Consider the following 13,886-nt stretch of genomic DNA (forward strand, 5'->3'; position numbering starts at 1 on the left):
GTTTTTTTTTTCTAAATTAAAATTATTGTCGTTCAGTATACGATATATAACAGAATGTTTATGCAATATACTATTTTTAAAATATCTTACAAAAGACGTTTGTTAATCGATCCATTACTCCATCACTCGATCTATTCTCAGATGCGATATAAATTAATTTTACAAATGTCACGTCGAGACTTATCACAAATGTATGTTAATACATTTGTATGCAAAATGACAAAAAAATCAATGTTTATTTATGTATTTATTTAACAAGACGTCAGTTGTTTTTGGAAAAATTAACGATAAAGTGAAATGTAGTTACTTAAGCGTTTTTTTTTTTTTTTTTTTATGTTTTTGTATCTTTGCGCTCATTTTATGACTATATTCTTGCACTAGTTAAACACTTGAAACAGAGTTCAGAACTAGAGCAAACTGCTATACTTCGAAAAAGAACAGTCTATTGAAATGTTCGATAAAAAGAAAATAGAAAAAGAAGAAACTTACTGTGCGAATTATGTGAGAAAAGCGGAACTCTGCTGTAATATTTATATACTTTATTTTTTTTTTAATTATCTTACTTTTTTAAAGTCGCAAAAATTATTTATGTTTCTTTATTCTATACAAAACAAAGTTTCCTTAACTCTTTCGCTGCGGAAGATTAAAAAAAAAAACACGAAGGGTTTGCTGCAAGCAATAAAGTTACAGTTACAATTGATGCTGGGTACTATATAACATTTTGTCAGCACACGATATGTGCATCAATAGCAGTGAAAGAGTTACTTGTTGAGTTAAAATCAATGTAATATGACATGTTATTAAATAATCTACTGTCTCTTTGCATTGTAATTTATATATAAACAAAGAAGTACGAGAGGCAATTAATAAAGTATTCAAAACGACTCATAGATAGCGACATTATTATCACATTGCTGTTGACAAGTTTTATACTTCAAACAGAATGTCAAACATTGTTGCTGATTCGGATACTTCGATCAATCGCACCCTCGTACTTCTTTGTAGCAGGGCGTGTCTATACAAGAAACAATTTCTTTTCTGGAAGATTTAAAATCTTTCAAGAATTTCGATATTTCATATTTTTTTTTTTTTTTTGGTTCAAATTTCCTATCAATTTTCTGTTTATACAATATAATTATACAAAAAAAAAACTAGTCACTTGTTTTCAAATATTTGTATTTTAAGACTTATCGAAAATCAAATAGGTGGCAAGTTTTTAAATAATAAATTACCTTAGCGTTAAATAAAGTAAAAACTCATAAAATCACAACCTTAAACTTTTTTTGATAGATTCTTCTTTGAGTAGAAAAACTTCTTAAAAAGAATCCTTCTTTTTAGACCACAAAAACTTTTTTTTATAAAACTTTCTTTTCTTTGAGAAATGGTTTTTTTTGTAGATATTTTGCAGCAAAAACAAGTGCAGTGAATTTGAAGAATGAAAATTAATTATTAAACATTAGTGTTTTTTTTTTTTTTTTTTTTTTTTTTTATAAAGAGATATTACCAGGTGTACTATACTGTCCCTTTCTAGAATGTGTATCGACTGCTCTGACTGCGAAATAATAATTGTTACCCTCAGAAAACTGTAAAAAGAAGATAATTGTTTTTCATAGTATCGCGCATTCTAAAATAAACAAGATCTACTCTATTCTCTAAGATCCTGATAAATTAGAAAATAGATGTTATATTATTAATTAAAAATTTACCTGAGTCAACGTGCACGCCATAGGTAGCGGTAGTGCCCGCACATCGCCTACTTTTTTCCACAATGATGTACTAGCATTTACACCAGGTATTTCTTGATACGCGTATAACTGATAACTCACGATATCTGCATGCATATCCGACAAAGACATGTTCCAAGACAACACTATACCTGTTTAAAACATGTGACATTGCTGTTATATTAAGGATTTCAGCGATATAACTCTCTCATTCTTCTTTCTCTCTCTTAACTTAATTATATAAAATTAAAAAATTTATATAAATGTTTACCATTTGAGACTTTTGTGATTTTTAACGACGGAGCAGGCGGTGGGAGTTTCCATCCAGGAATTACTGTATAAGCCGGAGTATCTGGTAACGGCGCAGGATGCTGAATTAAAATTATAACTTTTTAATTAATAAACAAACGTTGCGCTAACAAAAGTAACAATTGACAAGAGAACTTATCTACCTGTAAATTTGGCGGAGTGGCTGTATTTACCACGCGCACATTACCGTTCGCAATTGTTGAAATGCCTACAAAAAAAATCAAAAAACGATATGATGTAGGACATCACATCAAGCAGTATATTTCGCTCAACTAAAATCAGTGAAAAATGACAAACGCGTTTGTAAACAACAATTCATGATGAGAAAAAGATCAAAAATAAATGATTGCGCGATATACTACATAACCTCACTCTATAAGTTATTTTCATTTTGCGCATGCGTGATCATATAACGAATGTGTTAGAAGTGGGGGGTGTCAGCACAAGAAGAGTTTACTTTAGTGATCAGAAGTCTCTCATTTTAGCGGTGTTTACTTTAATAAGAAATTTTGATTTGTACATTACCTGCACCCGCTTTATAAGTAACAGTTGAGAACGGTCTATTACATGTAGTTACCGGTCGTATCTAAAAACAACAAAATATTTGAATGTTTTTCTTACTTTTAGAGAAAGCATTTTCAAAACTACTAATAATTTTACTCATTTAATTATAGAAGAAAATACGATAATTATCCGAAGTAACGCATGGATAGCAACTACCAGAGATATCAATTTGAACTCATAAATTTTAGCATTACAACAATTCAATAGTGTGAGCTGACGCGTAGACAAAAGTCATTAAGAATATATCGTCACTCCCTACGTATAATCCCGTAACTCCAAAACGCAAATTTTAAAAGAGAGCAGTTTAAAAGTTTGAAGCTTCATATAATTTCCCTAGTTAAGGGATCTTTCGGTTTTAAATTTTTACCTTACTTATGAATATTTTTTTTTAATACTTGGTGACCACAAAGAACATGATTTTCTGAGTGTCACTATGCAATAAACTGAAAATCCCATATGTGACACTTATGTAATTATACGTAGGGAGTGACGATATCTACTTTGACAAACTCTATCATACAAACACTACGTGTGATGAGCCATTGTTTGTGACATTTGTTCTTCTGAAGAATAAAACTTGTCAATAACACAGCAATATATGATACTACCCCAATAGGCAAATTGTAAAAATTTTGCACAAAAATGGCATCATGAATAACGACGATCCTGCAATGATTGCACTAAGATGATTCGCCATAACGCAACAGTTTTGTCGAAATAAAATTTTGTAAATAATATTTGTAATAAAAATTGCAAAAAAGTCGTTATGCATTTCCATAAGCATATATATGAATTAAGTTGATTTCTTCATATGCAATTATATTTCTACGTATTTTAAACATCACATAGCTGAAATTTTTTTCTCAATTATTGAACAATTTTTTTTTGAAATTTAATCTTGCAAATATACTGCTAAGATATGATTCGCCATATCGTTATTCTTTTGCCGAAATAGCATTTGGACAGTAATTTTGCAAACAACTAAAAATATTTGATAAAAAATCAATGTTTTTACATCTATTTCCTAAAATATATCTGTATAATTGCAAATTACAACTTTAGTGCAAGATTTCGTCACATAATTTTGTAAATGTTTTCCTATCAGGGATATTGTCACTGTCTGTGCGATACTTTCGGATACTTATCAATTGCCCTATGTACATGTATATGTGAATTATAAACCTGCATAGGTTGATTAGAATTCGATGTTATTATGACTTGTCTTGTTGAACCTATAGTAGTGGGCAACACATAAGCCAACCTGGGCGTATTTATATTATTCTAAACAGAAGATATATAAATAAGAATATTTTTTATCTCTTTTTATTCTTATGCACTAAAAGATATATTTATATATTTATATTAAATATATTTATATATCATATGATATTTATACAAACTATAGTAGCACGATTAAGAGAAATCTATTAGTATCAAGTTGCTCTTGAAATCCTGATGAAGTGAGCTGAGATATTCACAAAACGTATAAAAATGACACTAATATGGTTCAAACCCGAAAAACATCTTTGAATGTTAAATCTATTAGTAGTTTTTCTGTTTTACACAATCAGGCAATAAACTTCTAAGACGGTAATGTATTGTATATATAAGAGAAGAGAATACTTACTACTATAGCAGTTGGCGTTGCTGGATTAGGTGCTATTAATCTTAAATTAGTTGGCGGCGTCGTTATTGTTACATTTGCTGGTATTGTTTGAATTAACCTAGAGAAAGCTTGTGCTTGGGCAGGTTTTGTCGTTAGTGTATGATCTACTACTGTGTTTGTAGTCATAGAATTTGCAGTTACAGTTGTAACTTTTACAGTTGCTGTAATATAAGATACGTATTTGATAATAATATAGAATTGTAAGTTTATATCGAATTTACGGTTGTCATCGTGTAATTGGTATAGTGTATCTTTTATAAACAGAATATTTTATTTTAATCTGTATATTGATACGTATGGTGTGTGTAATATATATAGAAGGTAAAAGAAAAACATTTACACTTATTTTTTTCCTCTTCATCTGTGAGATCAATAAGATCGTTATTTAGTTTTGATGCTATCAATGGAGGACACTTTATTTGACCTTGTATATTACCATTTAAAACAATGGTTTGCTGTGGAGTTGATGGCTACAAAATTTGTGCAATTGAATCAACAAAATAAAACAATACAAATGTCAATCATGAATCAGGTAAATAAGTCTTGTATGTTTTTTACTTACAGCAGATAAAATTGGCTGAACGCCAATAGGTTTTGTCATTTGCGAAGAATCTAAAGGCTTAGCAACAACTAAAGCTGCTGGTGTTACAGTGGGAATAATAGGCGGTACCGGATTCTGTGAGGTTGTAGAAGTGGTGGGCGCAGGTGCTAAAGGTCGGGGCGATCTGATTTTGACCCCATTACCGCGCTTTGGTACGTTAGAATTTGGCTCAAAAGATGGTGAACTAATCGGCACGTTTGTAGGCGGCTTGAGAAGTGAAACTTGTTGCACTTGTTGTACTTGTTGCACTTGTCGTAAGTTTTGCATTCCATGTTCCTAGAAAGTAATGACAGTTAATTTATTATTTAGATAAATTTTTTTCTTAAGAACATATATATATATTGGAATAAATACCGTGATAAAATTGACTTGCAATCCCACGGATCTATTAATTTTTATAGGTGCAACAGGCTTGTCGCCGTTCAGACGACGATCTGCTGCGTTGCGACTGAGAACCATTTCGAAATCTTTCATTTGCTTCATTAATTGTTGTAATTTCGTGCGCGTTGCTTCGTGCAATTTCTCCGTTATACGAGCTTGTTCTCTAAGTTGCCCAATTTCACTACGCATTGTAATTGTCTCGGCAATCTTTTGAATTACGAATTCTTCTAGTTCCTTAAGAAAATTATACAAAATAGATAAATCACTTTTTATAACAATAATATTTAGTCTATTTTACTCCGATTTACGGAACTTTACAAATATAAATAGTTTTGAATTGCGCTTTATCCCACGTAATTACGTCACTTGCTTCAGAGTATTGCGGTTCTTTCAGTTTATTGTCTTATGACATTATTGTGCAATAGAAATTGTCTTAAATTTATTGAACAAACTAATTTTTATATCAGTAGATCTTTTTTACTGCTATAACCGCATTGTCTTCAATCTTTAACATTGTTTGACATACGGATATTTTCGAGTAATAATATCTTTCTGAAGCCAAAGATGACGCAACTCCAAGGTATAATTGTAGTTTATGTAGTGTCGCGCAAAAAATTTTATTTTAATGTTTTTACCTTCTGTGTCAGTTTTTTTAACGTTTCTTTAACATCCCTTTGGTAAAGTTTCTCGACAAAGGCTAATTTAACAATATCATTTTTTGCAGTACTTTTAGCAGTCTCAGTATTATCTCCTATTTTCACTTTCTTAACACCGTTAAAAGATTCTGACTTATCCAAACAATTACGTTTCAATGAAGGAGATGCAGAACGTACATCTCGATGTGATTTAACCGTAACATCTTCTTCATCTGTTTCGGTAGAATCGCTATCGTTATTAAGATATTTTTTTCTAATTATCTCTTCTGCATTTTTAGCAGTTTTTCGTTTTTGTCGCTCTGTAATAATAAAATACATGGATATAAAAACAAGACAAGATTCGTAAGCGAACTACACATCAAATATGTTATAAAGACGAATTAAATAATCGAAAAAAACTATCTGATATTTTTCTATCTTACATCTATTTTGTTTTACATGCGAAATATATCGCAAATTTTTTTACCTTTTTTATCATCTTCTATAATATATTCTGGTATTATATCTCTCTTTGCGCGTTTCTTTCTTGAAGCAATAACGTCAATGTTTTTATTTGTATTCTTAGTGTTTTCCATAGAGGATACAAATGAAACTTTTTCTTGAAATGCATTAGCATCTTCAGTTTTATTTTCTATCTCCATAAGTTCCACTATATTACTAGATGTTACCGAATTGGTTTTTAACGTAGATATGGAATCACTACAAAATTTATTAGTATCAGAGTCTTCAGTTGATGTTGTTGTTCTGTATTTTACATTATCATTTTGCTCTTGAACTTCTTCTTGTATAGATTGCGTTTTTTCAGTTTTGCTTTGTATTATATCCTCATGTTTTGACTGTTGGTTTTCATATTTATATTTAACATGATCTTTAGAGATGTCATTAATGTTATTGTCTTTGGTAGAATTTTCGCTGTTATTAATTTCATCAACAAGTGAGTGATTTGCAGAATTATTATTATTTGTGTTAGCCTCACTGATTACTTTGTCATTTAAATTGCCTTCGGTACTATCAGACACAGTTGTAACTGTAAATGATTTTTCATTGTTACACATTGTAACTTTAACGGGATCGATTACATTATTCACTTTGGATTTACAAGGAGAACTTATTTCTTTATGATCGCTGGCCGTCTTTTTTAAATTGTCTTCATTATGCGGTTCTAGGACTAATTTTTGAAGATTACTTGGTTGTACATAATTATTTGTTGACAAATTGTCAGTTTTTAATTTTACATGTTCAGATGTTACTTTTGAACATGCATTACTTATTTCGCTAATTGTTAGCTCTGTATTAGATTCCGAGCTATACTTTCCATCAAGTAATTCACCGACCGTTATACTTATGTTTTCTGGACTATTGTTTGACATATGTTTTTCTGATTCATTGAAGATAATAGTTTTGTCCAGAGTATCAATTGCTGTAATAGATATATGAAGTGAGTAAACTCTTTCTTGTTCTCAATGTCTTCAAAACAATATGTAAAGTGATATATATATTGTGATCTAAATATACTCTCAATATGATTCAAAGAAACATTTAGAAAGGAATATAAATTTTATTGATTTAGCCAAATTTGGCCTAAGGCGAAGGGATTTAGTTTACAAACATTTATCATCTTTATTCATCTACACACACACATTTCTCATCTTTATTCATCTACACACTCTGTTTTTATTCATTCATACATTTTCTTTCTTTTTGTATGCGCTTGTTTTAAAAATTTTTTAAAATCTATCTCACAAATATTTAGATTTGATTTATAAATACGAAATGATTATTTGTGCTAGAAATAATACCTGAATCGCAATCCAATGATTCTTCATTAATCTTAGTGCCTTCTTCTACAGTCTGCGCCAGAGTAGAACACAATTCTTTGTCTAGAATTACACATGTAGCTGGCTGTTCTGCAAACAAAATACTATTATCTATAAGATGCCAAATACGAATATCTGATTAAATTCTTATTTTATTCAGTTATATACATGTATACGTACATAACTTTTTTTTCTTTATTAAAAATAAAATTACTTACCAGTCTTCTGATCTTGCAACTTTAATTCTGAAATATTTGGTAAATTTTTTGTATCATGTTGTTCAGTATCTCCATCATCATCATCAGACAATCTCAATCGCAAACTGTCATCAGATAATACATCCTCATCATCTCCTTCTTCCCCGTCTTCCCCATTATATAACAACTCATCTTCCTTTTCTTTTGATATCTCATTACTGTCTTCTATTCCACTAATACATGAAATTGTTGAACTATCTTCTGAATCAGCAACATTGTCAACTAGCCTTTTCTCCATTACGAAATGCACAGAGTGAAATGTCACTGCAATTTTATTTTTACTTTGTCAAACATGTTTATTTTCTTCTCTGTATAAGTAAAAAAATTTCCATATATATATATCTATATATATATGTAATTAAAACAACTATTTACAATATACATTTGCTATATACACTCACAATATAATTATACACCTAGATATTATAGTATATTTCTGTCAAAGCACTTAAAAAAGCACTATGTATTTACAGTGACATGTATGAAAGGTGTTTTATTTCATAAAATAGCAAATTAAAAAAACTCAATATGTACATATTTATAAATCTTTATTAACATAAGTTTTACAATTATAAAATAATATGTAACATATAATTTCATTTTTTTTTAATCTTTAATATTGCATTTTTAAAAATTATATCAACATATGTTTAAGATAATTTAAAAAGCAAAAGTTACTTAAAATAACTTTTAACAATTATTACTTACATAATTTATAGTATAAATAATTTCTTTAGGAATTTATAAAGATATTTATCTCGAAAGTCAGGAAAAAATATATAATTTCGAAATCAAATAAAACTGTATTCAGATTTTCTAAGTTTTTTTGAAAATATAGTGAGAAATCTTTTAATATGTCTCAGAATTCAGATATATGAAAAATTATTAAAATTTGTATAAACTCTTTTATATTCACAAATTTATACTGTTTATACAAATTTCTGATAACTATATCATTTTGTATAATTAAAAAAAACGCATAAAAATTGAAAACAAATTCTGAGAAGTAAAAGTAAACCTTTGGAAATTTGTTTTTCATCAGGAAGAATAGAAAAAAAAGACAAATTTGCTCTCTAACATTGTTTCTTTTTTGTCTGTAAACATCAAATGTGTGTGCAACATCATATATTTCTTATATTCCTTACACAAAAGCACATTTACTTGTATAGTTATTGATTTGCTATTTATATTATCATTTGTGAAACACCTTGCTATTTTACATATACGCGCGCGTCTCATTCTGGATTGATGCCCATCGCGCGCGAGGTCACTACTTCGTTAGTCATAAGATTGGTGCAGAAATTAGATACGTTCTCCTAATATCAAACAGGAAATTTTTCGCGCTTGTAAAACGATTGTATTATACGAATTATTCCCAGAGGTTGTGGACGGGAACGGGCCCTGATCATGAGAGAAAGGAGGGGAGGGGAAGGGACATCAAGGTCTCTGACCCATAAAATAGAACACTAAGATAGAACATGGCGGACTGAGGTATTCCCTACTCACAAACAAGTACCGGTGTATTGTATATTCAAAGACTGTTGTATCTTTTATAGTTTTAATGTAATTTCACTGTCTGACATTTTTAATAACTGTAACTAACAAATCTAGCAAACTAATGTATATACATAACCTTAAATATATACATCTAATTTTTTTTAAATCACTAAAGTTGATCACCTTTAACAATCACTTTAAGGTTATCACCTCGCTTGAAAAAACCAACTTGTTGCGTGACATTAAACTTTTTTAAAAATGCACAAGTTGGTTGCGAGAAATATGACGCTTCATTCAACGCTCGAGATGCTTATTTGGCTCGAATGAAATGCTGTTACGGGAGCAGCAATGATTTTTTCGAGAACAGAACATTTATAAACATGACGAAACATTGTTATCGTTGTTTTTTGCATTATCAATCTTTTGAAACACGAGTTTAAATTAAACAAACCGCGCAAAATAATCTCACTGTCACAGAGATTTGCGCATCACTGCATCGAGCGTGAAGCTCACACTGCACTTGAAGTGACTTGAGTCCCAAGATTCGTCCCGAAGATAGTCGAACATATACGAAGTATCACAAAATGGCAGCACAAACTGCGTCGCGACGTCGCGATTCGCTGCACAATAACGCGAGAATATTATTTTTAACCAGCACACATCACACAAGATCAGCCACAGAATCAAATCACATTTAACGATTGTGATCAAAACAATTTCACAAGGTTAAATAAAATATGCAACTAATTTCCAATTTTTTTATATCGCCATGACATAAACTTATTTTTGTCTCGTTATTTCTTTTCTTCGTTTCTTTTGCATTCTTATATCAAACCAACATATGTGTATTAATGTCACAAGTCAGTTTCATCGATCTTGTTATTGCCTCATGTTAGATATCAGCGTATAATTATTATAATTATATTTATACAATTGGTTTGTATTTCAGGCTTATATATGTTATTGTTCTATTTATAGAACATATCCACAACTCTATTTTCATATGATTTTTCAACATTTTGTAAGTATGGTCGCGGATTCGTTTTATTGAACGGTTGATGAACAGCCCCTTCTCTTTTCGTTCGACGCACCAATGGCAGGATCGGCGATGGTGGGAGAAGTGCGCAGCTGTTTTATCGTATTACAGAACAATCGATTTTTGGTGGCTTATTTCTACTTGAAGTCCACGTTATCATATGGATTTTTCAAATATTGATCTCACACACAAGAAAAGTATTTATTTTATCACTTAACACACACTTATTAATGTCATCTTCTTTATCTCAGCGAGTTGTTTATTAATTAGATTTAACTCAGGGCCGGGTTTGGTATTAATAATACCTAGCAATTTTTCTATATTTTATTTTTTTTCTATTTAATTAATATATAAAACAAATGCAGTTTTCGAAGTTTCAAAAATAGATAGAACAGTTTTCCATCAAATTCTTTATTATGTAATAAAGAATTAAACAGTATACAAACAATATAGTTTTCACCCATACCGATCAACATTCTATACAATAAATCTCCAAATTAAATGTTCATTAAATGTCACATGGAGTTATGAACGTTCATTATAACGTCTAATGAACATTATGTCTGTGTGAATAGTTGTGTATAAATTTTGGGGACCGCATTATCATTAGCGAAAACTTTACTTTTGTGTCTACGCACAGCTCTACCTGCGAGCATAAAAAAACCGATATAACAGAGCGAGTGAGATAGAAGCGAGTGAGACAGGAGTGAGTGAGACAAAACTTAGTCTTTTTAGTCCACGCTGAAAAGTATGGCCGCGGTAGAAGAAATCCCGTCTTGTAGACTAAATTCAAGTACCGTGTCTCGCAATGCGACGGAGGAGGTGAGGGGAAGGTAAACTCCGGTGACAAGATGCGAACACTTAAATGAATCACTTATAACTACCCAGATATTAATGCAATTATAATTAGATAGACTGAACAGGTTCAGCTTATTCAACTATAAAATCTTTTGAAATCTTGTATTTACTAAAACAGTGAGCTCCTGTTCTTCTATATTTAGTATAAAAAAATATTTAAAACTTTTTATTAATTGTTTAATCTCAGAGTTTACTACGCACACAACCACGTTTGTGCGCGCGCAAGTACATTTTCTCCCTCTTCTTTATTAGAAAACTTTATATCAAATTGAATAACTTATAAACTATAATATCATGAAAAATCAAAATGTTAGATTAATACAAAATATATACGTATATTACACGGGTTAAAATACTAACTGAAACAGGAAATGCAAATATTGATTGGACAATAGGCCAAATTGAGCAATAATTGGGTAGCACTCGATTAGTTTTTGTGTTTGTTTACGATGTTCGTTCGATAAATATCCGGCTTTAATTGCAAAAGTTAATTGCGATTAAATGTAAAGCCAGGAACTTTCCCTCCACAACAAGATCTACAATAAATCGCATGTCGTTGTTAGGTGTCGCTAGTCTTCTGTCAAAGCCGGCCCATTAGCCCAATAGGCTCGATCTAACCAACAGATTGGTTGCAACATAAAACTAACGACATCCATATTATAAAATAGGATTTTTTTATATGAATCATAGTTCACTCTAAGTTCATATAAAAAACAAAAAAGGAATATAAATTTTAAAAATTATATTTATTTTATTATAATTAAATCGTTATAAATAATATTAAACAAAACTTTGCAAATCTTTTAAATAACTAAAAAAACTTTATGTATTCTAAAAGCAGCAAAGTAGAACAAGTACCGCCATCTGTTACTATTTTTATTTCTACCTTTACTTTTTAAGAAAGTGATACTATCTTGTGTCAGATATAATTGGAACGTGTGTTACCAAGGTAACTTTTTGTTAGATCAATTGTTATTTCAATTGTTTTTCTAGAGAGATAAGACATTCCTCTCATTAAAACTTGATGTATATTTTCTGTACATATATACTATATATATATAAAGAGATATTATTATAAAGAATAATATTAAACAAATCAGAACGATTATTATTATATCTCGAGTTTTGTATATTTTTTATAAAACTCAAAATTGTGATTTAAAAAAAACTTAAAATACATTTCTAAAATATTAAAGTTTTGAAAACTTGATAAATATTTAATAAAAAAAAATAAAATTGTAATAACAAAATTAAAAAATGTTTTAAAATTTCTGATACAGTCCTATAACAAATAGAAACTGTTTTAATCATTGAGAGGTCTCAAAAATATTACTAAGTATAGTACATCACATATTGTAATCACAATATTAATTACTAGTAAGAAACAAAAATAAGCCGTATAAGCAAATATTATTATAGACAAAATAGTTCGTTTGATATAATCTGCATCAAATAACTAAAGATCTAATAAATTCTATAAATACATTTCTAAATCGTAAAAATGTGCACATTTGTATATGGATTATATTGATTTGCGATACTAGCGACGGTGTAGCCGTGTCTTGTACTTTTGTGTATTGAATAAAAAAAAACAAAAACATTCTCAAGATAATACAAGAAGCCATATCATTTTTGTAAATACCAATGACAAAATGGCGAACGTATCATACAAAATGGTGTCTTCTAGATAAAAGCGTCTCTATAGCAACACTAACATTTCCATATAATATTGGGCCTTAAGGCCCAATTTTGGCAATAACTTTTTTGATATGCTTGATTAATTATAATATTTATTTAAAAAACTTTAACTAAAAACTAACTCAATTTTATAAAATAAACTAATTTGTTAATTTTTAGTTTTATAATATTATTTATAAACTTTAATACATGTACATGTTTCAAAACCGTTAATAACTCCACGTTTTGAAACTAATATGGAGAAAGAAATTTCGCCCAAATAGTTGTAGGCATTGAACCCATGACTACCTCATCGTTTCCTGTGAGGGAACTTAGTTATATCAAACACATGTCTATGTTAAGATAGATTAATCATATAAAAAGTGATATACTTACATTATACGGTGTTGAGAAGAGAGAGGAGAGAAATGGGAAGCACTAGTGCACTTTTTGTTCGCGGAGCTTAGAAATTTACAGGTTATAACTGAAAATCGACACCGAACATCACACCGACACTTGCCAGACAACTACGCAACGTCGCAATCTAAACAAGTGACTTCGGCAACGTTGCCGGTTCCTCACGGACCGTTATTTTCGTGTAACATTGTATGTATTTACATGGAAAGGCAGTAAAATTCTAACAAATTGAAAATAAAAACCAAATTCTAATGTGTTTTTGAGAAAAACAATATATTAAAATATAAGGGAGTTATAACATAAATTACGATTTAACGCATATGTAAAAGTTATCGACGTATACTATCGCGTCACGATTCGCTTGGAATCTCCTCTGCGCGTGCGCGTGTACGCCCACCAGTTCATCACACTTTGCCTTAGTTGCCT

At 30.0% G+C, this 13,886-nt stretch overlaps 1 protein-coding gene across 3 annotated transcripts; it reads right to left on the reverse strand.

Moving 5' to 3' along the window:
• Window positions 1-244: 244 nt before the first annotated feature.
• On the reverse strand, window positions 245-13,706 carry LOC109855324 (CAR1 transcription factor). Of its 3 annotated transcripts, none has more exons than XM_020429461.1 (15): window positions 13,440-13,706; window positions 7,937-8,239; window positions 7,701-7,808; window positions 6,368-7,321; window positions 5,881-6,200; window positions 5,219-5,479; window positions 4,826-5,140; window positions 4,604-4,733; window positions 4,225-4,424; window positions 3,780-3,878; window positions 2,559-2,619; window positions 2,177-2,241; window positions 1,996-2,095; window positions 1,707-1,876; window positions 245-1,583 (listed from the first exon to the last, which is right to left on the reverse strand). In XM_020429461.1, exons 2-15 carry the CDS (start codon window positions 8,211-8,213, stop codon window positions 1,488-1,490), a joined length of 3,156 nt encoding a protein of 1,051 aa, XP_020285050.1. In that variant the 5' UTR covers window positions 8,214-8,239; window positions 13,440-13,706; the 3' UTR covers window positions 245-1,487. The 3 variants fall into 3 exon arrangements, with proteins under 3 accessions (XP_020285050.1, XP_020285049.1, XP_020285052.1); XM_020429460.1 differs by lacking the exon at window positions 13,440-13,706 and adding an exon at window positions 9,656-10,776; XM_020429463.1 differs by lacking the exons at window positions 3,780-3,878; window positions 13,440-13,706 and adding an exon at window positions 9,656-10,776.
• Between the last annotated feature and the right edge of the window lie 180 nt (window positions 13,707-13,886).

The sequence above is a fragment of the Pseudomyrmex gracilis genome, unplaced genomic scaffold, assembly GCF_002006095.1.
Source record: "Pseudomyrmex gracilis isolate BER0280 unplaced genomic scaffold, ASM200609v1 scaffold_87, whole genome shotgun sequence".
NCBI lineage: Eukaryota > Metazoa > Arthropoda > Insecta > Hymenoptera > Formicidae > Pseudomyrmex > Pseudomyrmex gracilis.

What these genes read in the sequence shown, in the direction of transcription:
- LOC109855324 (XM_020429461.1), bottom strand. Translation starts at nt 8,213, where the DNA reads ATGGAGAAAAGGCTAGTTGACAATGTTGCTGATTCAGAAGATAGTTCA. An exon ending in GTTGCAAGATCAGAAGACTG is followed by an intron (nt 7,809 to 7,936) that starts GTAAGTAATTTT and finishes TTTTGTTTGCAG; the next exon opens with AACAGCCAGCTACATGTGTA. An exon ending in AATCACAAAAGTCTCAAATG is followed by an intron (nt 1,877 to 1,995) that starts GTAAACATTTAT and finishes TGTTTTAAACAG; the next exon opens with GTATAGTGTTGTCTTGGAAC.